The sequence below is a fragment of the Nilaparvata lugens genome, chromosome 4 (genome assembly GCF_014356525.2).
Source record: "Nilaparvata lugens isolate BPH chromosome 4, ASM1435652v1, whole genome shotgun sequence".
NCBI lineage: Eukaryota > Metazoa > Arthropoda > Insecta > Hemiptera > Delphacidae > Nilaparvata > Nilaparvata lugens.
In genome coordinates, this window is record NC_052507.1 from 56,350,021 (window position 1) to 56,377,770 (window position 27,750).

The 27,750-nt window shown below is 32.8% G+C and overlaps 1 protein-coding gene across 19 annotated transcripts in view; it reads left to right on the forward strand.

Moving 5' to 3' along the window:
* The window catches only part of LOC111048706 (zwei Ig domain protein zig-8), a 439,994-nt gene that overhangs the window by 14,766 nt on the left and 397,478 nt on the right, over positions 1–27,750 (forward strand). For 2 of the 19 annotated variants that reach the window (XM_039425942.1, XM_039425939.1), the window contains exons 1-6: positions 1,167–2,345; positions 3,181–3,251; positions 3,847–4,100; positions 4,478–4,681; positions 12,438–12,626; positions 12,801–12,917. The exons of 1 other annotated variant lie outside the window; for it this stretch is intronic. In XM_039425942.1, the coding sequence (XP_039281876.1) occupies positions 2,307–2,345; positions 3,181–3,251; positions 3,847–4,100; positions 4,478–4,681; positions 12,438–12,626; positions 12,801–12,917 (874 nt within the window). In that variant the 5' untranslated portion in view covers positions 1,167–2,306. Of the gene's footprint in view, positions 1–1,069; positions 2,346–3,180; positions 3,252–3,846; positions 4,101–4,477; positions 4,682–12,437; positions 12,627–12,800; positions 12,918–14,834; positions 14,865–15,746; positions 15,912–17,371; positions 17,441–20,472; positions 21,279–27,750 lie in introns of those variants that run through there. 16 more of the 19 variants (XM_039425924.1, XM_039425930.1, XM_039425927.1 and 13 more) reach the window with 16 other exon arrangements.

Here is a 27,750-nt window from a genome sequence, read left to right on the forward strand (position 1 = left end):
TTGAAAATTGATGATTGGATATAAAATGACGTGCGCGTGACACCTACCGTCTTCTTCTATACAGTATACCATGGTCGAGACCACACAAATCATGTCATGCAGCATCCCGACCCTATTCATGTATGATATTCATGTTGGGTGTATGCGTTTTGATATGACAGATCACACGTAGGACATGTGTGGCATGCAAATTCTAGGCCGTTGTCATCTGAGATTTGATCAGAGTGAGTTAGGAATGCTGCACCATGGGTGTGTCCCCGGCTTCAAGCAAAGCACGAGAAAAAATGTCTTCAGAATCTACCTACGGTAGCCGTCTTGGAAAAATTGACAATATCATCTGTATGAATCAATCATTTCATTCAGTGAAATGCATTACAAAATTGGTCCCGCTAAACCTAAAAGCAGGTGCCCACAATCAATAAAATACATGAATAGAATGATATGCCAACTTTAACAATAAACTAAGGAGAAATTTTTTTTTCATGAAACTGGTAATTCAGGAATTTTAATGGAGTATGAGGTATTAAATGGTCTAAAGCTGCGTTTACACCAAAGTTATTAACAAAATGTTCATCTTTGAATGTATACTTTTGGAAGTAAAGGCAAACGTTACCAAAAGTCATTTAATGATATTGGTAGTTAAAGAACTCATAGAAATACATGTTCCAAAGTATTAAATTAGATTCTTGAGATTTTTTCATTTATTCGACAGAGACATGATCATAGAATGATTGGGAATGGATAAACAAACTTATAACCCTGACCATTCCATTTCCCAATTTCGATTGAAAATTAGTCCAAAAGAGGAATTGACTCGTCAACACTTTCAAATACAAATGCAAATGTATTTTTCATCTTTCAAAAAATACAGAAAAAAATAGAATGTTGGAATGAGATATTAAAATATCGATACGGTATTCATTACATTTTTTATAATTTCATTATTATTTAGATTGGATTATTCTTTAAAAATTGAAGCATCACAAAATTTCCACTGAGAAATACGGTGTTACAATAATTCTGAAATTTTCCTGTTAGTTTATATCTTATCAATCACTCTTTTTGGTTTTGTCGTTTCCCACAAGTTTCCTCTAGTGATATGAACGAATCAAGGACACACTCAGCATGCAATCTTTGGTTTTAAGATGCTGTTCAGTTGTGTTTTTGCTACAATCTGTGTTTTTAGTGAGATGCACTGCAAACTGACATAATTGAATGGAATCAACTAAATTCAGAACTCAGCTGGTAACTCTTAACTGAATTCAGCAAGTCTATTTATTATAATGCAGCTAGTCTATGCCGAATCTAGCAGCTTTATTCAGAATTTAGCAACTGAATTCAGAATTCAGGATTGTAACCGTTATCCGGAAGTGAGGAACACTGATTTGTGTCATGAGTCACATACATAGTCCCTTCTCAAGCCGAGGATCAGATCATCCCTAACTTGCTAGTTCAGCTATTTTCTTGCCGATCTAGACATTTCTCATGTGCTTCCTCCAAGACTTCACATCAGCGCTTACTCACTCTCTCTTTCACGCTCTTCTACTCTCTCTGACTTTCTCCCTGACTCATCACCCTCTCTCTCTCTCTCTTTGATCTGAACATTTCTCATATGCTGCCTTCAAGACTTCATATCAGCTCACACTCTCTTTATTAACTCTCACTTACTGACTCACTCTCTCTAACCTACGCAATCATACTCTCTCTCCTCACACCAGCTTTCTCCAATCTTCTGTCTTTGCCTCTCACATGAATTGGAAATTCAAACTTGTCATATCCCAATTTCACTAACTGATACCACTCAAAGTTAAAATCCTCTTCACTTTCTTCTACTTTCTGAATTTCCACACCTACTGCTCATTATGCAAATCTCAATCAATCTCTTCCGCTTTCTCTTTCACTGATCTACTTCTTCCCGTTCCTGCTCAATCTCTCTTTCCTTTCAGCTCCATGTTTCATACCTCAAATTTCATTTCTGGGATTAAGATAATTTTTCTTAAATTTTAAAATATTTCTGAATACTTTTCATGTCAATTATTGACATCCTTCAATGATTTACTCATGTGAAGATATAGGTTTTACATAAGTCTCTAGAATATTGCTAAAGATGATGAGACATCGAGATTCTTATGATGAAATTCTCATTGCCAATTTTCTAACATGAAATAAGCCGCACTTCATCTGAATGCTCACGGGAATTTTATCTCCTAGTGATTGATCTGCGGAACCATACTTCAGAGATAAGAAAATCAAATAAGTACTTCTCCTTTATTCTACTGTTTTGAAAAGAGATTTGAACGCATCAAATGAAGGTCTTCAGTGTTTGTACTACAGGTTCCCTGAAGGTAATTTTCTATTTTATGCTACAGTACTTGAATTACTGATATTTGAATATTACATGGAACATTACTCATCTTAGATGCCAATGTTTTGTCCATAGCCATATAGCCTACTCCTTTGTTTCATTATCTTTTTCATATTATTATGAAAACTATTAGGGAAGTTTTAATTATTATTGAATACTGCAATATTTCTTCTAAGCAAAATAATTGGAAATGATAATAATACCATACTCATAGAATAACTATCCTTCTGGAATAGTAAAGAGTAGTAGGAGACTGCACGTTTGATTAATTACGTATCGTATTATTTCCGTTTATTATAATAAGGCTTCATACTATCAGTATGAAAAATTGAACATTCTCATGATTTATTCTATGTTTTTGAACTCACAGTATCCATTATTCTTTATATAGATAAAAAATGAACAATATTTTCTTCCACAGATGGAAATGAATTGGAAGTTGAATTTGTTAAAATGGTAATCAATGAATGATAATTAATTATAACATTTACATGATTTGACTGTGATTTTCGTTTGATGATAATATTGATGTGATAAGAATCAAGAACAGATAACAACATTAACTTCAATTATAAACTATCATGTTATACAGGTAATATCAGATTACAGAGATTGAAAAATTGTAGAACTATAGGACTAGAAATGAGAAAAACTTTGAGATTCTGCTACTCAATAATCATAATAACTGTAGGCCTGCATGTACTCCACTTGTTCGCAAAACTGTTATATAGAGTATCATTAATGAAAAGATTTATTATAGTTGATTCAATGATCAGGATAGTTCCAACGTTCAGTTCTTCAATTATTTATTGCAGATATTAACCATTATCTTCTTGCTCATCTTGGGAGCAGCATGCATATTGTCTCAACAAGTGATCAAATCCAAGTGAGTAGCCTATTAACTCTACTGACCCCTGAATATATTGATGAGAAGATAGAAGAGATGTTTTGAAATATATTTCTATTTGGTGTTTCTTGACAAACGTATTGATCCCCATACCATTCTTCGTATGCTGAAAACGAGAATATGCACTGTTCGATACCAAGGAATAATGAGTTCCAACCATTGAGTATTGAATGTAATAGAGCAGCCTTGCTCGTAGCTGAATGCAGAGCGGGATCGTGCTTACATTCTATCCTCACACGTTCCAACTCCCTCCTTGAACTGAATTCATGACCTTGAACATTTCCTGCTAATTTTAGCCTTGAAGAAACGGAGAAAAATTAGAAACGCTAGGAAAGCATTTATTTCAGGCATATTTTGTTTTTTTTTCAATCAGTTGTTAATCCGAAAAATTGAAATGTTTCTGGCTCAGTACATTCCCAGTTCTGACAATAAGTCGGTGAATGATTGGGTGAATGAATGAGTGACTGCAATTATTCAGCATTGAAAAAAAATATTGATAGTATAGAACTGAGATATATTTTTGTATATGACAAATTTCTTCGTCACTCACTCATCAATTTTTCCCTATGCTCAGCCCGTCAATCTTGTTGACCCAGATGAAGAATTGTGAAGTGCCGAAGCTGAAAGGAAATTTGTATTGGAGGACATCATGCTCACATGGAAATCATGAGTGCGATTTGGAGCCTCTAGAACCGGGATCACACGTTCCAGGAAGCGGAACAGTAGTCAAGCTGCAGTGTTTGGAAAAATTCATCAGGAAGAATGAGGAGATCGATTTCACAGTATGCTTTGATGGAGTCTGGTCTCCAAAAATAGAGGCATGTCAGAGTGAGTAACTTGAAGATACGAGTATGTCCTGTATTTCCTTGGTTATTAATTTATCTTCACAATAGCTATCACACTCCCAAAATAATAATTATTCTATGAAGGTTGCTGAAGAAAACTTTTTGCAGATATTTTTTCCTACACTTGAGTTTTTCCTCACACATCTGAAACTAGCATGACGTGTCAGGAACAAGCTTTTCTCAGATTTCCCATCACAAGTTTTCCAAATCCAATATAGAACATGCTTTACTCTGTAAAGCTCTCGAATTGATGAGATTGTTGTATTTGAAAAGCTAAATGATGGAAACTTAGTTTATTTAACAGGAAGCAGCTTTCTGGGAAAAAAAATTCATAATCTGAGTTTTTTTCTTTATTATCAGGCACTTGTAATCCTATCAATCCCGTTACCATAGATGTCAACTGCACCTTAGATGGGAAAGAAGTTGATTGTGATAAGAGAGCGAAGGTAGGAACAAAAGTCATATGGGGTTGCAAGGATGGATTTGGAATTGACAACACAAATCGCACTAATTATTGTCTGAAAAGTGGCCGATGGGAATTCCCCCCACTCCAATGTACTCGAGGTTAGTATAAATATTTCAAGTACGAAGTAATGAGCGAACATTCTTTGATTTGAAAGTGAGGCTGACAACGTTGCCTATTTGGTGCACGGTTGAAAAAAAAAATGTAAGATTACAATGTTTATATCCAGATCAAAATTATATAGAGTTGAATTCATACTACATGTTCAGGTGGCTTTGTTCAATCTTGTGAATTGTAGACTACAAGGCGAATAGCGACCATATTATGCTGATGAACCAATGTTGGAAAGGTTAGAAGTTAGTCTGAGCTCTCCGCAGCAGCAGCATAGCAATAGATATGTCGGCCACAGGGTGGCAAATTTTTTTTCAACTAATCAATTGTCAGGGGTTTTAAGTCTCATCTATTCTACTTCTCAAAAGAAGAAAAATATGAATACAGAAACTTGAGTGAAAAGTACGGTTATCGTCTTCTAAAGCTTGATTACCACATATCAGTATCAGTGATATGTATAGAATAATATTATAATATATTATTCCATTTATAGAATTTATGAAATCATATTTTCGATGAACCGGACTTTGATTCTGATAAGTGGGAATCCAGCTCTATAGGAGGATGGCCCTCTGTTTTCTTTTTATTCGGTAATTAAAATAAATTAAATCTACTGTTGACAAAAATAATGACGATGATGGAATTATTATGTTTTTCTTCTATCATGGACTAGCAGGTAACCAGTGCTTCGCAATGGTTTAATTGAAAACTTGATAATCTGGAAACTTGACGTACTGATATCTCGAAGAATTCAAAATAGGCCTATAACAATCCTCGGTGAATCAAGAATCTACATTGAAATTTAAATCATCTTTGTTCTACTTCTTAGAAAGTACAAACAATAATACAATATACATATACAGAACTTGAAGAAGGTTCCTTACATGGGCAAAGCCTGTGTGCGAGAAACGAGTTCTCTACGACTCCATATACTTAAAAATACAATGATAGATATGACAATGATAAAACACAGTTGAAGAACTAAACAATTTCCACCAATAATAAGCACTGAACCATAACAAATCACCAAAAGAAAAGAAACAGAGCAATAATAATTATGAGATTACTATTTTACAAGATTTGTAAAATAGAATTATAGTACCCTCTAAAATTAATAAAATAATGGAACAAAAATACAAATTGTAACGTAACTACTAGTTTCGGTGATAACTTGTGTAATGGTGTGAATTTTTGCCATCCATGTTGGGCGACATTGTGTAAAGTGGTAAATTGCCAACCATTCATATGTGGTGCGGTGTTTTTTGATATTTATAAGAGCGGTTGCTAAAATCCCTATTTTGCAAATAAATTTGCAAAAAGTTAAGGCCGTCCGGCTCGCAAATATGCTGGGTTCAGACCGCAGCTCCAGCTCAGTAGTAGATGCATGAATATTCCAAATATAATTAATCACCACAGGGTCCGATGACTGGTGATTAATAATTCTTACCGCTGCTTCCGTGAAGTTCTGGAAGAATACCAATAAGGAAATCAAAAAGATAGTTGGTGACTGTTTACCAGTAACCATATATTCAATCAAGAATAATGAAGACCAACTATGACTTTTCTAGTTGTTTTTTAAAACGCTCGTCATGAATACAGGTATGCACCAATTTACCCTTTTGAAATTCCTAGAAACTTACAACGCCAGTTCTTGAAATTCTCTGGATCCTTATATGATATACTGTAGACTTATTAATATAATTATCAGTAAGATCTTTCTGGCTGAATAGTGTGACTATCATCAAAGGATGATAAGTAATAAATGCTCTTAATAAGATCAATATTAATTGATTTACTGATTTTATATGCTGCAGAAGATTTTTTCCTGGTACCAAGACAGCTCAAACTGTATATCACGAGATGAATTAGGGAATAATAAGAAACTTCTAAGATTTTGTATGCTGAAATGAAGCATAAAATATATAGAATAATATATATACAATATCTCATGATAAATATAAATTCCTTTGGATAAATAAATTTCCTAATATTGTAATAATTATCACAGGCTTGCTTAGCATTCACAATATTGTGAGCTTTAAAAGATATATATTATATATAATACTGAAATATGGATTTCAAGTAGGTTCAAAATTTAACAGCCTGGAACCTGTTCATTTTATAGACTTAACAGAACATACTTTGATCAATGAATAAATGATAATTAATAAAAACAAAAATTTACTATCTCAGGGTTTATGAGTTCGTGCCGTGCATGGAAATAAGCTTCCTACATATATCAATAAATTCATGAATGAGTTTTTATAACTTATATGATAGCAGTCGACACGTTGCGAATTTCTTAAACTTGAATAAATTTATATAGCGCTTTAATTAATTCCCCATTCACTGATAAAGGCCGGCTAATGAGCTCATTAGAACTAATACACTCACAGTAATGATGTTCTTGTAGTTCTTGTAGAATAATTAATTATCTCCAATAATTAATTAGGCAGGTCCTTTTCGTCTCTGCTGGGCTCGTGCATGGTCCAGATTTCTTATAAATTTCTTTCAGTATTAAAAATATATTTGCGGGAATAAATTACAATTAAGAACTCTTTAGCAACACTGAGTTCACAAATAATCAAACATTAATTACATATACTTCACATTTAAAAAGGGATTGGCTTGATGCTTTTAAAAATTAATTGGAAGAAAGAACCCTAATCTCCATGTGCTCCTCACAGATCGAGATCACAAGCCAGAGAGAGTGATTTCTAGAAAGTTTCATCTCTTCCTTGAACGATTTATAAGCTTCCTTCTGATTGGCTCTCTAATCTTAGTAAGACTCAATGTAATTGGTTCTTCAAGACTCAGGGTTTTCCTAACTTTGTTATACAAAGATAAATAAAAAGTTTTTATATAAATAAATTAGGTGATAGACTGAGAGTATTTTAATAATTAAATCTCGATATATGATGCTATAAAATGATATACATTTAATTTTTTATGTGAGTTTTGTGTACTCTTGGTTTTCATACTTTTTTAGATTGCAATAAATACTCATGTAGCAATAATAGTTGTCTTTATCTATTTACATAAACCTTCCCTAGTGTATATAATATATATTTTGTGAGTAAAACTTATAATTCAATTCGTAATGGTTGATTTAGCAAACAGCTGATTTGTTAGGTTCAAAAAACTGTCGATTGATCCTAGATCGATTGATGTATCAAATCAAAATAAAGCATTCTAACCTCAAAATGTACATGCAAACTTTTATTTTTTATGATCTGCCAATAATAAATAAGCCGCTCTATGATTTTTATTTCTGCCAAAGAATTCTCATTATTGTTGAATTACAATTTTGCATGATTCTCTTATCGCTTAATAGATAACATGATTTCTCTTTATCATGAATAACATTCGATTTTACTTGAGTGATACCTTGACTAGGCTATCTATTCTTTCTATTTTATAATTCTATTGAAGCTCAATAGTTCATTTCAAAAGTATTTTGTGGTGCTGAAATACCACGTGACACTTGTTATTTTTTTATAACCTGACGATGGTGTGATCACCGAAACTAGTAGATACGTTACAATTCTTGTTTTTTTAATTTTAAAGGGTACTATAATTCTATTTCACAAATACAAGAAAGTAGCCCTGAATTCATAATTCAATTCTAATTACAGAATATATTACTTACAGACGTAAAATGATAATTAATGGTATTAGGATACTACAAGAGTAATTAAACCTAAAAGGGACATCCCAAACACTCTCAAAATCCCTCAACGCAACATACACATTAAATTTGTATAAATTCATTTGAACTTCCTTATTTACATCAACTATTTTTTTTCTCATATGCAAAATTTCAAGTTAGTCCAGTAGTTCGACGTGATGATGCGACATTTGTGAATTTCCTATGCAGTACGTGAATAAGCCGAGAATTCCTTCCTTTATTATACTGTAGGGGAAAGTGGGGCAAAACCGACTGGTTGGGTCAAACCGACCCCTCACCGATTGACTGACTGGTGCTGTCACCATGCGGGAAAACATTCACTAAGTAAGCCTACACAATACGAGTCAGATATAGCTTGCATCCACAGCTGTAAACTGAATCATAAGAGTTCTAAAAATTCTTAAGTTTTTTTCTGAAAATTTGTTCGATTTTTCAGTCACATATGATTATTTACCTGTGTTAGGTGCTATTGGATACAATTCCAATAAGTTTGCTCTTCAATTCAGTGTATCTTTTCAAATGAATCCATATAAATACAATTAACCTTGAATTGTTCTGCAATCGGTTGTGGCCATTTTTATTTTAGCATGTGCTGTGGGGCAAAACCGGCATTTTAGTGAGGGGCATAACCGACTGTAGTCGGTTTTACCCCTTGCAAATTGATTAGTTTCCCTTCAGTGTAATTTATTATGTAACCACTTGATCATTGAAACTGGTTTATTGTTGTCTGTTCATTCATTGTTTTCAAATGTGCATATTTTATCATTAGGCTGAACTATTGAAAACTATATCGTGGAAAGATAAATTTCAAATAAAACTGTTATAAGCTGCTTTAAAATCAACTTTCAATACAATTCTTCATGGATTCTGTTATGAGCCTGATTATAATTCATTATAGAATGCAGGGCATGGATGGACCTATCCTGTGATTTGCAAATCAATCTCCTGCAGCTCTCAATAGTCTACTATCTTTCAATTTTAATTTCTTTTTTTTCTATTTGGAATTTTTGTGCTGTTTAGATGATTACTATGTAAATTGAAGAATTGACAATAATTCAGATAAATCAGAAATATTATCCCTTTCATTATTATGAACTTGAACATGAGATTTATCATTTTGCATTTAATAGGTAATGGAATGAATGAATAGATAGGCCTAAAATTAATAATCATTCATAATCTCATAATAAACACACTACCACATGAAATCACATCACCTATTATATGGGCTACTTTAATCAAATTAATAAAAAAAAACAACATGAAACTTGTAGTAACCTTTCGTTGAAACATTTTAACAAATAGTTTCGACCTACATTGGTCATTTTCAAGTTAAAATGTAAAAATAAACAAGTTGATACTAGATAATTATGTTCATATGCTTATTTTCATATGATTTATTTATTTCTTATTTTTATTCTTGGTTGAAGTTATTTAACTTAAATCATAATTATTTACTCTCGATTTTATCAAGAATAGGATTATTTAAGTCAAATTGAATTCTAATTATTAAATAATTCCTATTTGATTTTGCAGTTTTATAAATATAAAATTCGTCTTTCACATTCAATTTATTACTTCCATTACTAAAGCTTAACATTTTCATATTAGAATTTATATCAATATAATTAATTATGATTAGTTTCAATTAAATGTTCAGCAAACGCCGATTTTTGGGTAGTATTTTTTGCAATGACCTCAATTCAAATTCTAAACGAAAAGAGGGTTGGATCCAGTGCTCGAGTTGCACAGGGTGGGCTCATGAGCAATGCCATAGCCACCTCTAATACAAGGCCCCGGCCTACGATATTGCAACGTCGCAGCGTAGGCCTAGAATCTAATACATGATTGGTGAAGATATGCTGGTATTTTTTAAATCTTTTTCACCAATGTATTAGATTCTAGGCTTACACTGCAACGTTGCAATATCGTAGGCCGGGGCCTTGTATTAGAGGTGGCTATGGCAATGCTCGAAAAGTGAGGAGAAAGATGACACCTTCATTTGTGATTTGTGTGAATATTTCAAAAAATCCCATGATAGTTTCCTTTTTATTTTATTTTTCGTATGTCTTGACACCTTTATTTGAGTGAATATTTCAAGTAATCTCATGTTGTTTTCATTTTCTTTTGTCATGACAACTTTATTAAATAAAATTCTGTGATCTGTGTGGTTATTTCAAGTGTTTCTATATCATTTCCATTGATGTCGGTTTTACCCCACTCATAAGACGGTTTTACCCCACCCATGGGGCAAAACTGTCATTTTGCACGGAAAAATTATAAAATTATTACCGTTTTTATTATAATTAAATAAATGTATTTGAGTACGTATAGTTATGAAATATGTAAAGAATGAGATTGACATCATATTTTGATAAATCTGCCAACAGATTTTCATTAATTGAACTTCAAACACTAGCTGGTCGGTTTTGCCCCACTTTCCCCTATTAGTAAAGATGATGCCCATATATGAGCTTTCTGCTGTTACGTGAGAAATGTTAAGTGTGTGGGTGTTTTGATGTGGATGATCAAACGTCCATGCCTACCCGCGGGTAATAATATATAAAGAGATGAAATTGTTATTACTGGTAGTTCTGTGAACAGTGGACCTCGCGCAGTTATAAACCGCAGCCTCATCTTATACTGTCCATCAGAGTAAATCCTGTCTGTATGTCGTGTCGGCGAGATATCGGTGTGAAAACGGCTAATGGCTGTTGGGGTAGGTGTATCAAAAATGATAACATCAAAAGCTAATATCCTTCAAGACATACTGTCAACAGGACAGCCTGAGTTCAAAGCAGAGAAAGTTCGAGAAACAATACTATGTTATTTTAGTTATTAATTGAATGCGCTATTGCACGCAATCAACAGTTAATTAATTTATTTATTTATTCACAATGGAGACAACGGTTTTTTTTTTCAAAAAATCTCCTTAACAATAGAAATTGTACAGATACGAAAGAAAAATGGAAAATAATACGAAATTATGCAATAATAAATAATACAAACAACGAAAATACCACCTAATTCAAAATTAAAAAATACAAAGATTTCAAATACTTATGAAAAAAGTAAAAATAAAAAAATTGAGAATTCAAAATTCCAAAACGTATAATATCCTATTTGATAGTGCATAAAAATTGCATTCGAAGAGGCATGCAATGAGGCATGCAATTTATAGTCTACACAGCTGCGGATTTTTCATCAAGTTACATTGAGATTGAATTGCATGCGTCATGGCATGAGATTTATAATCAACTCGACAGCTGATTTATGATGAATAATTTCATAGTCTGACTCTTACTCTAATATTGAAGGTGGCTCCTTTTCCCTTTCATATTATCCTTGGAATGCAAAATTTCCAAAAAACTTGTATATACGTCGACGCGCAATTAAAAAAGGAACATACATGTAAAATTTCATGAAAATCAATTTACATTTAAACATTAAACATTTGAACATTTAAACATTTAAACATTTAAACATTTAACATTTAAACATTTAAACATTTAAACATTTAAACATTTAAACATTTAAACATTTAAACATTTAAACATTAAACATTTAAACATTTAAACATTTAAACATTAAACATTTAAACATTTAAACATTTAAACATTTAACATTTAAACATTTAAACATTTAAACATTTAAACATTTAAACATTTAAACATTTAAACATTTAAAATTTAAACATTTAAACATTTAAACATTTAAACATTTAAACATTTAAACATTTAAACATTAAACATTTAAACATTTAAACATTTAAACATTTAAACATTTAAACATTTAAACATTTAAACATTTAAACTTTAAACATTTAAACATTTAAACATTTAAACATTTAAACATTTAAACATTAAACATTTAAACATTTAAACATTTAAACATTAAACATTTAAACATTTAAACATTTAAACATTTAAACATTAGAACATTTAAACATTTAAACATTTAACATTTAAACATTCAAACATTAAGAGAAATGCCAAACCGTCGACTTGAATCTTATACCTCACTTCGCTAGGTCAATAAAGTCGATTTTATTTCTACAGAGTTGATGAATTTGTCGGTGTCGATCGGACAATCGTCTAAGGCTCCTCTTGTTGGCAAAGAATTCACCCTATATTGCAAAGGAAAGGGATATCCAATCCCAAATCTCACATGGTTCAAGGATGGAAGACGTCTGAAAGGTGCTGAAGGAAACTTTTCAGGCCTAGTTCGAAATCTGTATGAGGATAATGGTGAATATTATTTTTCTTCTTTTTCACACTTTTTTCACGTTAATGTGATTAAACTTTCATATTATTCATTACACTTCTTTACATCTAGTTTTCCATAACCTTATGGAACAACCGAAAGGTAATGGATTATTACTCTCATTTTTTTTTCATGGCCTATTACTCTTATTTTTTCAGGCCCAGTCTTATTAATATATTTCGAGAAAATTATTTTCTCCGACAGTGGGACATACAGGTGCCTAGCTGACAATAGAAACAGTACCTATTCAACATCTGTTACAATTACAGTTTTGGGTAAGTTTGTCAGAAGTGACAAATTCTCGAATAATAATAGATGAATTCTAACAATAATATATAGTCTACAGTATATATACTTTATTAATCATGAATATCGGGGCACCGAGCTTCGCTCGTTATTTATTTATTGATAAACAGAACACAATTCTATGAAATGATTGGGGAAGGACTAACATGTACAGCCCAAAAATGTTTCTCCCCCGAATTTTGATTTGTACACTATGGTTAGTCCTAGAAGTAGGTTACCGTATGTTCCATACACTTGAATTCAGGTCTAATTTTCAGTCCAAACATTTGGAAACAAAAAAATTCTGATTGACATTGTTTAGAAACCAAATTGAATAAAAAAATAACACTCACTTATCACTTAAAACTGTAAAATAATAAAAAATTAGGTTATACTCTACTTTAGAATGATATACGATGTCATGTCAACAAAAAAGATTATTTTGATCAAGTTGATTAAAATTTCTAGATTCAACAGCTGGACATAATAATGGCTATACGTCAGCTTATGAATTTCGGGGATGAGATATTTTGATTTTCCACAGATGCACTGGCTCACCCACTTTTTACTATCCACAGACGACGAAAGTCTCAGCTGTTTTTCTAAGGATGAATTATCCTTTTAATGACGTTCAGCGAGTTCACCGAGGGATGAGACCTAGTGCAATCGAATTTTTATATCATAAACCTACTATGTTCCAAATTTCGTGAAAATTATTAGAGCCACTCTCGTGATCCGTTGGACATACATAACCATATAACCAATATCAGGGCACCGAGCTTTGCTCGTTATTTATTTATTGACTTTTGATATACCGAACACAATTCTTTAAAATGATTGGGGAAGTACTAACAGGCACAGCCCAAAACTGTTTTTCCCCGAATTTTGATTTATACACTATAAATAGTCCAGAAAATAGTTTACACTTGAATTCAGGTTCGAAATCCTGTTCAAACATTTGAAAACAAAAAATATATAATTTAGATCATATACAAACCAAATTGAATGACAAAATAACACTCACTGATCACTCAAAATTGTAAAATAATGATCAACTTTGAGAATTATGATATACTCTAGTTGGGAGTATTATCAAGTCATGTCAACAAATCAGATTATGTTTATCAAGTCGATTAAATTGTCTAGCTAGATAAAATTTCTCGCTGATTGATTATGATTACAAAGCTGGAAATAATTCTGTCTCTCTCCCACACAGGCACACGCATCTTCTGTTATCGAAAGACGACGTAATTATCATCTGTTTTCCAAGGATGAATTATCCTTTTAATGTCGTTCAGCGAGAATGAGACCTTTTATATCATAAACCTACTATGTTTCAAATTTCGTTAAAATCGTTTTCGAGATACAGAAATTGCTCGCTGAATATACAGTCGAACCTCTGTATAACGAAGTCGATTATCCCGAGAAAAAATTCGCTGCCGAGAGGTATTCGTTATTGAGAGGTTCTGTCAAGAAAACTACCACAATCCTATGGATCGTATAATATCGTATCACGGCGGTAAATAAATGAATACCGTATGGTACATAAAAAATATCATCGTTGGGCTATTAGGCCAATATTAATATGGAAATTTGAAAATTCATGCTGTTGAAAAAAACATGTTTTTTGAATATTTGTAGAACGTAATTAGTAAGTAAACTCACCAATTTATTTCCAGAAAGTTTGATTGTACTATTAGTAGAGTTTAATCAAAGTACATACCCCGTAGCAATATTTTTCAATTTTTTACACTACTATTAGATGGAACTCAAATTTCTTATTTTTTTGTTTTATATTTGAAAAAGTGAGTAATATCGATTGAATTTTGCATTTGAATAAAACATCATGTTCGATAAACAACTCATATTTATTCACAGTCGGACATGTCTGATACACTATTTTTCAGTTTTAATCCTTGCCTGATAATTTTGAAAGCCTCTAGAACTTCTTGATCTGACGGATTCTTCTCCTCAGGTACGTCACAGTCATCATTATCATATTCAGTTCGAATAATTGAAATGTGTGACAAAAGCAAGAATGGGAAAGTCCAGTCGTTCACCTGCCTGGTCTTCAATAATGGCATTCAATTTCCGACTGTGTTTCACCCTCTACTGATTGTCTACCACTCTTATCTTTTCTTACCTGAATTGCCATTATTTTTAGTCTATTGACCTTCCTGCTGAAACTGAAAAATTCCTTGAAAATGACCGTCTGCTTCCTATACACACCACACTTTGTATGTTCAAGTCAAGAGAAAACTTTGTTGTTGAGAGGTCCGAAATTCGTTAAATGGAGGTGAATAATCAGCAAAAACTCTAAAATGTCATGGGACCAGGTAAAAATTCGTTGTGTAGAGGATTGTGTAAAGTGGAGGCTCGTTATAGAGAGGTTCGACTGTAATAGGATATACAGAAATTGCTTGCTCAATGATTATAATGGGATGTATTATAATTATCACTCATGCAGCTCTTAGAAGATAATATATTTCATCAATTATCCAGTGAGGTATTAGATAGGATTATTCATAGTGAGTGAACTATCCAAGTGAGTCGGTTAACTTGGAAATGGCACTTGGAGAGCTATTTTTAAAACTCCTTCGAATCTCTAGTTTCGTGGTGTCCTTGATACGTTAATGACATGATAAGATGTTTTTGATATTACACATATTCTACTTACAATTGAATGAATAAGAGATTCCATATTTGTAGATATTTTTCTCCCTCCAATATGTGACAACACATGAGCCTTGGTTCAAATTGACAATAAAAATACTTTATTATGTGACAAAACCTGAAAAAAATTCTGTATTTTCCAACAGGTCCTGTTTCAATTACGAATACTCTAGCACTCTCAAAGACTATACCAAATGCAAGTACCGTGGATATTCCTTGCACTGTTGCCGTCGCTCAATTACCAATAACAGTCGAATGGTATTATTTTGATAAGGAATTGTTTGATGATAACGAGAAAATATCAATATCAAGTAAGTCGACCATGCTGCAGTTCATCTGATTTTTTCTTGCCATGTCATTTTCGTACTTTGAGAATTTATTCTTTGTTCATCTGCAATCGTTAGTTTTTGTTCACAGTTTTCATATCAGCAGTGATCATGTTATAATATCTGGTAACAGAGCTTCACTAGAAAGTACTCAGGTACTGGGATGAAAGGGATAAAATGATAATTTCATAGCATTATTATCAAAATCAACAACTAAAGTATCAAATACTCGTGAATTACAGCTGCAGCAGTATATACATTATTGTATACCATAGAAGCCGCATCTTTTTTCCTTCCTTGTGCATTCAGAAAGAAGATAGTAAGAGATTGAGAGAAAAGAAAATATTAGAAGGTGGAAGATATTCTAAAACTGAATAGTCTTTTATCAATAATAATCATAATAATAGCACAAAAGTGGAAGGTGAATTCCGCAGCAGACTTGATAGGGTTCTAAAAGAAAAACTATCTGCAAAGAATTGCATCAAGGCTGTGAATACTTGGGTGATCCCAGCATTGACCTACACCTTTGGTAATCTCAATTGAGGTTACATAACATCATATACATACAGTGTTCTGCTGCTCCTACTCTAGCTTAGAGCTAGTATTAAAGGAGTATTAAAATTTCATATCACATCATAATCGTTATAAATTCTATGAATACTACATTATCGCAAACTGAACAGTTGATTGTTTTTCTTTGTTTAATATTCAACTTTAATGAGAAATATGAAGTTACTTACGAAAATAGATTTCAGTTTTGTACTCAATTCCCAGTCTTTAACCTCAAAATGAACTGTCACTGCAGGCCGGTTTCTGAATAATCACTCACCCACAGCTATTTATCACTCCTGATACTTTCGATCACTTTTTTAGCCCAAATATACTGAAACATACTATTAATATTAATTTATTTTTTTAGAATTGACAAATCTAAACTAGAGCTTCAAACATAGATTGAATCCATGTACTGCTACCTTGATCTTCCTGAATAATAATAATAGTAAAAATAATGATAATGATATCGAGTGACCTGGCTGGCTCAGGTCTCATGTCAACCTAATGGCTCTTCTAGACCGGCCGGGACCAACAAGCAAACGTGTCCATCTGGAACACGACTCTATTGAACAACAGATTTGGCTTTCTGTTCTCTTTTGCTTATGATTCAACATCATTTCTCACTACCATCAATAAGAAGTCAATTAGTTTCTGAAATAAGGAGGAGTCAATAACAAGTTTCAGATTTCCAGTTATCCAACAATAATTCGAAAGTTCTTACAATAATTTCTTTGACTGTCTATGGACAGTGGACCCCCTTACTTGAAGTTTCAATATTCCTTGTGTACGATTAGAACTGTGGATTATACAGTATAATTATATAATGCAATAGTTTCCTGAAGATTTCAAGTGGACTATAATATATTATTCCTATTTTTTATTTCTTTTAGAATTAATTTGTGATGGAAATGCAACTCAATGCCAGAAGGGGACCGAATTGTGTGAAGAGAATATCTCCTGTGAGTGTTGAAATTCATTGTGAAGTTTAATATTACAAGTTAATATAGGACAGCTCACTCGTAAACGTAAATTTTCTATGTAACACCAAATATTCTATCAATTAACTAATTAGTAGTTCTGTGAACAGTAGACCTCGCGCAGTTAAAAACCACAGCCTCCTCTTTTACTGTCCATCACAGTGAATTATGTCCTATCCTGACATGACGGCCATATATCGGTGTGTAAACAACTAATAGCTCTTCGGTTTGTTGTAATGACAATAATAATAAATATTTTTAATGGTTATTAGCATTACAATGCTAATAATTTGTTGTAAACAACTATGCTACTATCAATAAAAGCTTACCGAGTTAAAAGCAGAGAAAAGTCGGGAGAAAATAATAGGGTACTTTGAGTTATCAATTGCATGCCTCATTGCTTGCGATTAATAGTTCACATGACAGCTGGTTTTCAACCACGTGACATTGAGATATCAATATTGCATGCGTCATTGCATGCAAATATTAATCCACTCGACAGCTAATTTATGATGAATGATTCTATAGTCTGATTTTCATGGTAATGATGTATTATGTATTGGCGTTCAAAGAAGACTCCTTTTTCTTTTGTACTATCCATGAAATACAAAATTTCAAAACCCCATCGACGCGAAATTCAAAAACCTGTCAAATTTCATGGAAATCTATTGCTGCGTTCCGCCTATCGCCATAAATGCGGAACATGAAAACCTAAATAACATCATATTTTCAAGTGAATTCATCACATTATATTGATATGAAACCGATCTCCTGGTGGCAAATGATTCTGTAGGAGAAGGCTTAGTTGTTGAAATAATAATTGTGCTAGACCCTGAGATCTGCGGATTTTATCTGATCAATGATGTGATCCTAATTCTAGTGGTTTGAGGGTCTTGGAATTAAAAACATAGATATGCGGTTGACTGACTGCTCTTATAATAATAAAAATAATATGGAGAATATTACAAAATACATCTTTACATGGATAATCTAATAATCAATCTGTCTTTAAGAGACCGAATACACATGTCTTTAAGAGACCAAATAAATTACGTCTCTAAGAGACCAAATACTCATGTCTTTAAGAGACCAAATACTCATGTCTTTAAGAGACCAAATACAATATGTTTTTAAGAGACCAAATACAATATGTCTTTAAGAGACCAAATTTACGGGGCACATCTGATTTTTTAGTGGGGGGTATCAAGTACTTATCTAAGATCTGTCATCCTCAAGTCCGATGTCCAGAGGGTGATGGATGAGGGTGATGGATGAGGGTGAAGGGTGATGGCCTCCAGGCATCGGGCTAGTGGCGTCAGATCGAAGATCGTCTTTCAGCCCCGCACGGCAAGGTCAGATGTCCGATATCACCGGCCATCTCGGTCGGCGAATTCGTAAGCCCTCGTTCGACAGCAAGGCATATTTACAGCTCGATCCTCGAATGAGTATTCAAGAATACACACACAAAAAAAACCTGCAACACAAGTCACAACTACTTAGTAATGCTAGAATAAATAACATACTAAATATTGTATTCAATGAATGATTTCTCAAGAGATCATCTAATGAATACAATACATACAATTCACATGAATATTAAAATTAGAGGAATATTATAGGTTTCAATTTATAGTAGAATTTGAAATCTATAATGAATGGGATTATGAAAAGAAATTACTAGTTAAAAGAATGATGAACAGTTAGAGAGTTACAGTTGATGTAAAACCAGTGAGTATTTCAAACTTTACTCACAATTACAAAAGGTTAGAGATATAAATGACTCTACCAATAAAATAAAGAATAGGAAGATACTCCATTTAGTATCACTTTCTTTTACATTAGTATATCGTCATACATCTCAGATGTAAGACTACAAAATTGAGTAAAATATTTGAAACTTATTGTAAAATTAATTGAATAATTGTTAAATCAGGGGTTGTTACCTGATACATCAAAATAAAGACAATACAACAATACTATAAAATATTCATTACTCACCCTTAAATGGGTTTTCGACTGTCACTAATCCATAGCCTACAATAATAATAAAGTGCAGCAGTCAACCGCTCTGAATGGAAATTAACTATGCCATTAATAATTTAATAAAAGGATTAGCAATTTCAAAACTGATGGGATAAATGATTCCCAATAATATAATTTTAGTCTCCAGGAGAGGATAAAAAACTGTCTGGAAAAGACATTATTGAATCAGGTCAATAAATAATTAAGCTCAGAAAACATGTCTGTACTCTACAGAATATAAAAGCGGTCTCTTGTTCAGGTCTCCAAGTCGACCGAATCAGGCTCAAAAATAGGTATCAGGGCTGGTAATATTATGCATTAAAAAATACCAAATTACAAAGGACGTGGTGGGGACGACAATAATTCCCCTCAATTGAACAAGAAAGGAATAGAACTAACAAGGACAGAAAACAGGAAAATTCCCTCAGTCAAAGTAGAAGACTCAGCAATAGAATGGACGTTCAACTGATTTTTTATGATGATTTTGCATCTACAACAATTCTAAGTACTCTAGGAAAACGTTGGAAAACAATAGAGGAAATATTAGAATTCAATTACGTAATGCGCGGAATGACATCATGAAACTACTCCGATACCATGAGAAAATCACAACATTAATCCAGCACTCTAATAAAATTTTATCTTGGAAAAGTTATAATTTAAAAAAAAAATTTCGGCAAAGATATAAATAACAATACATCACACAATAATAATTATTGTAATATATGTGTTACAATTATACTAAAATACTAATAATAAGATTATTTATTATTAATTAATTAATTATTAATTATTTATTTATATATTGAATATGATCTTAATTTATAGAGTTTATTTTTATTCAGTTGAATATAATTTGATCTTAGCATTATTCTTGGATTATGAATGAATTCTCAATTTGAAATTAAAATTCAAAATTGTTCAATTTTCTATGTATTGATGGATTGAGAAAGAAATTCGAATGAATGAAAATGAATTATTTTGATTCCTAGGTGCAAGCACTCTCACTTTGAGCTTTATCACTACTCGGGACAGTGGAACTTATGTTTGTGTGGCTCGAAATGATGTCAGTCTGGATCGATTACACATGGACTTTCGGATAGAACATGTGGAAGCGGAAGGACAAATCAATTACCGTATAACACTGAATCCTTTGCATCATCTTCTCACCTTAATTTAAACATGACGTTTTGGGGGTTATCAAGATATGGACAATTGGACATTGGCCCACATTGTAACATAAAATTCATGTAATGGGGTAAAAATATGCCCCACGTCGTAGAGCCAAATTATGAAACATGGTGTTTTGCTTGGGTGCATAGTTGTAAAAATATATGCTCTACATTACAGCGTTGGTGGTGTAACATGCGCTTATCTTAAAAACGTGTGCCAACACAACTCTTACAGGCTCAATGTGAAGCTCAAAATCTATATAAATAAAAATTGAGCCTCAAATTTTGGCATTCAATAACTTTTTTATGTGTGCACCGAATTTGATTATTTTTTCTTAGTTGTGTTATCTATGTTCAGGAGCAAGTTTATGGCCTATCAAATTCATGATCCAACTTCAGGACTCTTTCCTACGATCCTTCAAAGTTTACATGTAATCCTTATGGGAGAAGATTTTTGAGCTGGTCACACACAGTAATGAAAATCAGCTGTTATGATCATTGCGTCATCGAACAGCCGTCAGTAGATCTACTGTTTTACTTTCCTTGCCCATTACCAAAGGTAAGGAAAGTATTGCTTTCCGAAAAAAATAAAGTACCCCAATTTGTGTGTGTGTGTGTGGTGTGTGTGTGTGTGTGTGTGTGTGTGTGTGTTGTGTGTGTGTGTGGTGTGTGTGTGTGTGTGTATGAGTGTATGTGCGTCTGTGAACACGATATCTCATCTCCCAATTAACGGAATGACTTGAAATTTGGAACGTGAGGTCCTTACAATATAAGGATCCGACACAAATAATTTCTATCGAATGCGATTCAAGATGGCGGCTAAAATGGCGAAAATGTTGTCAAAAACAGGGTTTTTCGCGATTTTCTCGAGAACGGCTCCAACGATTCTGATCAAATTCACTTCTAGAATAGTCATCGATAAGCTCTATCAACTGCCACGAGTCCCATATCTGTAAAAATTTCAGGAGCTCCGCCCCATCTATGCAAAGTTTGATTTTAGATTCCCGATTATCAGACTTCAGATACAATTCAAACGAAAAAAATCAAGTGGAAAAGATTCAGCATGGAAATCTCTACAATTAATGTTCAGTGAGATTTTCATCAAAAATTGAAAATGAGCTCGAAATTCGAGAAAATGTGATTATCAAATTGCAAACTGTTGGCAACTGTTGATTCTATTAAATCATTCACTATGAAGAGATTGCTCACATCGTGTGTCTCCAGCGTTATTGTCCTGTCACCAGCTGGCTCAGTTCTTTGAATAGACTCGCGTGAACACTAGCGTCAGGTGATCAATTTTTCATTACGGCAAGGGAAGTAGTGTGAGTGCGCCACACCAGATTTTTCCTATTTTCTTTCTACTGATTCATAGAATTCAAATTATAATTATAATGCCGCGGTACAAACGTCGTCCTAACTTGGGTCATAGAACACGGAATGCTGTAAATTTGGAATCCACGGGAAAATCAGCAACAAGGAGTTATAATAATCAATTTCCCAGCAAGCTGCATTCAACTATTTATATAGAAATACAAACTGCTGCACAACTAACTAAGCACATAGGAAGTCCATATTGAGATATAAATGTAAATACTGATGGTTGGATAATTGAGCTAAGGCTAAGCACACCTGAGGAGGCGCGGCTTAGTGATACTAACTGTTGATCTTATAGAGATTGCCTTATCACACCGTTCCACGCAATGCCCGATTCAGTGTGTGTGAGTTCTTCCATTCTAACCAATAAGCAAGAAGCACCTGGATGCAAAATACCGCATCGCGCCTCCTCAGGTGTGCATCCAGCTAAAGTTTGTCATGAGATGCATTAATTATTTGGCGGTACGAAATTCGCAAGGCCAGCTAGTCCTATTATATTGAGCGAGCAATTTCTTTATTTTTATATATTCATCTATGATCATTTATGTTCAACGGCTCCAAAAAACGGCTCTAACGATTTTCACGAAATCAGTAACATATTAGGTTCATGATATAAAAATTCGATTGCACTAGGTCTTATCCTTGGGAAAACTCGCTGAACGACATTAAAAGGGTAATTCATCCTTGGCTGAAACAGCTGTGGATGGTAAAAAAGTGAATGAGTATATCCAACAAATCAAAATATCACATCCTTGAAATTCATAAGATGACATAGGCCAGTTTCACATGGCAGAGACCTCGCTCCTGGAATATCATATTACAGAAGATCATATTTCATATTTTGCAGCTCTCCTGTACTTTCACATGGGGATCTTACGAATAAGCCGACAGATCTAACAACTATGCCGACGTTAGCTCAAAGTATGACTCATCACTTTTTCTCAAAGTCTAACTTCCTTAAAAATATAGATAGAAGATTTCTGATTTCGGATTTGGATTCAGCGACACCAAATTCTTCAAAGTGTAAGTCCCATTTTCAAAAATACCCGAAAACAAGGGAGTTATAGCTGTTTTTAATATAGCTTTCCATTATCATATGATTATATAGTACGTACTAAGATAGTAATACTCCTGCCTCACAAAGGGACAGGCAAAGGTTTTAAGAAGTTTTTGAACACCTGAGAAGTTTATACATAAACATTTTTAATTTTTAAAAGTTCTAGTTTTCCAAAAAAATATTGAACTAAGAGAAGATGAATCCAAATATGAAATCATGAATCATCTCCACTCATCACCCAATAAAATAGGAGGAAAAGGAATGTTGTACAGTAAAATTCACTGAATTTCAATTGTCATTCAACAATCCAATTTATCAGGTTCAAATCGTTGAATATCACTTTAAATTCCCAACAATTATTGACTATTTCTTTTTACAATCAGAAAAATCTATTATGAACATACAGTATAAACATTGTGCTGATCTGAATCGATCTATGGTAATAATAGGAATTGAAAGAATAGAAAATGTCATGGCATTCCAAGTAGTGATGTCTGTGTATTAGAACTGCTGAGTTGATAATGCATACTGAAAAAAAGTCATGAATAGCTCAGACCAGCCTGGCGACTTTGATGCTTTTGAAACCGGAATCTTGTTTTATTTTTATTAAAGAATGATACGGAATGAAAACCATGTATCAAAGTACAAAGCTTTGTATCATGAGTAAGATTGACAATCATGGCTTGTCGATTTTAGTTGCTGACCTAAATCCTCATTCCTCAGTCGTAGAACTATGGACCAAGCGCGAGCATTTGCCTTTTATGTCGTATACCGTCAAACATAATGTTATTTAAGGAGTTGTGATGAACCTGTATAAACAATTCATAGAATTCTTAGAATTCATAGGAACGGTAAAAAATCAATTTTACGAAAATCAATGTACATGTAACTGGATTCAGAAGATCAATACAATAATGTTCTCTATCACAATTTAATCATAAAAATGTTTAAGTGAAAACGTTGGGCGCAAACCTTCTGCCATGAGGAGACAAATAAATTTATGAAAAGCTTGATAGCTTGAATAGTGATCGGATATTTGTCACACGTTTTTATTCTAAGACATAATATGTCTTAGACTAATTTTTAATGTTTCTTCAATCGGCAGGAAAACTTTGGTTTTTCAAAGTTGTCTTACTCCCTTATTTTGGGGTATTTTCAGAAATCAAGATAAATAACCTACGAAATTTCCTACACAAATACAGTGTAAGTTGTATTATAATAGCTACAGTACTTACGTACTGTATAGTACAGTACCTGTTCGTTTTTACCGTATAATTATATGATAATAGAAAGCTTTATTAAAAACAGCCATAACTTCCTTGTTTTCGGTTATTTTCGAAAACGGGACTTACTCTTCAAAGAATTTGGGGTCGCTGAATCCAAATCCGAAATCAGAAATCTTCTATCTATATTTTTAAGGAAGTTAGACTTTGAGAAAAAGTGATGAGTCATATACTTTGAGCAAACGTCGGCATAGTTGTTAGATCTTGCCTCTGCTTGCCTCGAGGGGAAAAGACGTGACAAAATGAGGTTCCTGGATAGGAGTCACCATGTGAAAGACACTATTTGACTCAATGTACTTCGACAAAAAAACGTGAACACTGTTCAATGTTCAAGTTGCACATCTCCTATCGTGTGAAAGAAGCCATATAGCCAGCTGTGAAATATAAACATGATCATTTCAGAGAATTGTGTTCTGTTTATCAATAAATAGAAATAGCGAGCGAAGCTCAGTGCCCTGATATTAAGTATCTAATATAAGATATTATTTTTGACCTGTGCCCCTAGTGGAAGTGATCAATAGAGATCAATAAAAAAAATGTATTTATATCAATAGGTATTTGGGCCAATACACATCAATAGGTATCCATGGATATGTATTGATGAGTATTGGCCCAAATACCTATTGATATCAATACACATCAATACATATCCATGGATATCAATACATAACCAGCTGTATTGATATGAATACACATCAATACATTTCCATGGATATGTATTGATGTGTATTGGCCCAAATACCTATTGATATCAATACAAATCAATACATATCCATGGATATCAATACACATCAATACATTTCCATGGATATGTATTGATGTGTATTGGCCCAAATACCTATTGATATCAATACAAATTAATACATATCCATGGATATCAATACATAACCAGCTGTATTGATATCAATACAGATCAATAGCCATCTATAAGCAGCCTGCCTCCTTTATAGAAAAAATCCTCTTTTAAATCTAGGAGAGCAGCTTAGGATAAGATAACACAAGAGCGTTTTTTTTTCACGTGAAAATTATGTCCTCACAGTTTTACATTATAACGTCATATTCTGGTGGAAAAGTTGAGAAAATCACATTTTTTCACGTGAAAAAAAGTGTAATGTTCCAACTTTTCACGTGAAAAGTACGTGAAACTGGAACTTAAAAATAACGTTTTTTTTTTTGTTTCTACATTTTCACGTTATACAGAGCATGTATACTGAACTCTCAGAAAAGAACATGAATAAAACGGTTTTTTCTACATTTCTTGTCCCACATTTGGTCATTTCTTTCGCATCAAAATTTCCAAAAATTCACATGAAAATAACGTTTTTAAAATACATTTTTACAATATTTTATCGTGAAAAGATGGAGAAGGATTACCTTAATTATTATTCTGAATGAATAACCTTTTCAATTCTTTATTTTTACATTAAAAAATTATAAATCTTATAAAACTTTTGAATAACCACAATATAATGTGAAGTAAATTCTCTACCCTAACTTTACAATAATTTTACACAAAACTGAATACAAAATGAAATTCAACTATAAAGTCCTATTCAGACAAATGGATTTTTCCTAGTAAGTAGTGATATATTATGCAATCTAACAGCTGGACACTATAATTACAAAAAGAAAGCTCATTTTCATTTGTAATCATTCAACAGCTGACAAATTTCAAAAATGTTCCATGTAAGCTTATTTTCCAGCTTTTGTACTTTGTATCAGCCATTTGCTTGTATTAGCTTTGCATCACCAATGGGAAAAAACCATAAATGTCTGGATGGCCAATAGGGAGATTTTTGCTTTGATAAAATGGTGAAACAACAATAATTTAAATTAAAATTGAATTTATTTTCAAAACATCACAGTCCTTCAATAAGTCACCCTTCAATAAGTTGGAGACTGTTGTAGATATAATACTGTAACTTTTAGGATAAGTTATTGGTCGAATACTTCACCTTTTGACATACAACTGAATTTCAACACCTCATATGGGGGGTGACTTGGGGGTTGTAAATCAAAGATTTTGAATGTAAATACCCATTGTGTATTATCTTAAAAGCCTTCTCAAAACGAGAAAGATGAAATCAATAAAAATCGTCTATGATATTTTTATCCAAAATGGCGGCTGATTGAAGTTTTGGTTTTTGAAGAAATAATTGATAAAATTCAATCAGCCGCCATTTTGGATAAAAGTATCATAGATTTTTATTGATGCCATCTTTCTAGTTTTAAAAAGGCCTTTATAATGATGTATCACACAATGGGTGTTTACATTAAAAATATTTGAGTTATAACCCCTCATTTCTTTACAAACTGTAACTTCAATCAGCCACCGTTTTTGATTCAAGTTTCATAGTACATTTCAATTGATGTTATGTTTCTTGTTTTAAAAAGCCCTTTAAAATAATGTACCACACAATAGGCGTTTACTTTAAAAATATTCCTGTTAAAACTCTTGAGTCACCATATTATTATACATTCTGAACCTAGTCAACCCCTTATGAAGGGGGTTGAAATTCAGTTGTACCGTATGTCAAGAGTTAGAGTATTTGACCAGTAACATATCCTGAAAGCTACAGTATTATATCTACAACAGTCTCTAATTTATTGAAAGGTTCCCATACATATGACTCACCCGTTATGATTACTAACTTATAATGATTAGCACAAGCCTAGAGCTCATGTGGACATCACCCATAGAAAAAAATTGTTTGACTTTATATTCTGTTTTGAATTAATCAAAATTGAGACTTACTTAGATTTCTCTTTGCTGGTAAACCAAGTTTTTGGAGACTTCAGCCAGTATTTCATTACTGTACTGCTTCTATGTATTTTTCCTTTGTGTTGGAAAATTTCATCACCACAGCTCCTATCAGAGATGAAACAAAAGTTTACTTATAATTAAACATATTTCAAATAATATTTTTTGACTGGAAAATTGGAAAAACACACATGTTGCAAACACACAGTCTCACTCTTTCTTATTATATAAAATATATATTGCTAAAATGAGAGGACTACACCGATAGTTTTTCTAAATTGGAATAAGATATAAAGCTGTTAATACAAATAAATGAATCAATTGCTTGCTGGAAAAAGTTCAAATACAGCCTGGCTAAGCTCTAGCCGGTGTGCTCCCCCTGTTATCTCAGTTATTATTGAAGATATCGACTCAATTTTTTTTAAAATGATATCTTCAATAATAACTGAGATAACAGGGGGAGCACACCGGCTAGAACTTTGCCGTTCATTATAATAACATGAGTGTAGATTAGTTTGTGGTGACTTCAATAAGGCCTACTTAGGTTAGGCTGAATAAAAAGTTTTGCTACACATTTAAATTTATATGTACCCGCATATAACCCTGGAATGTGTCTGCCTAGA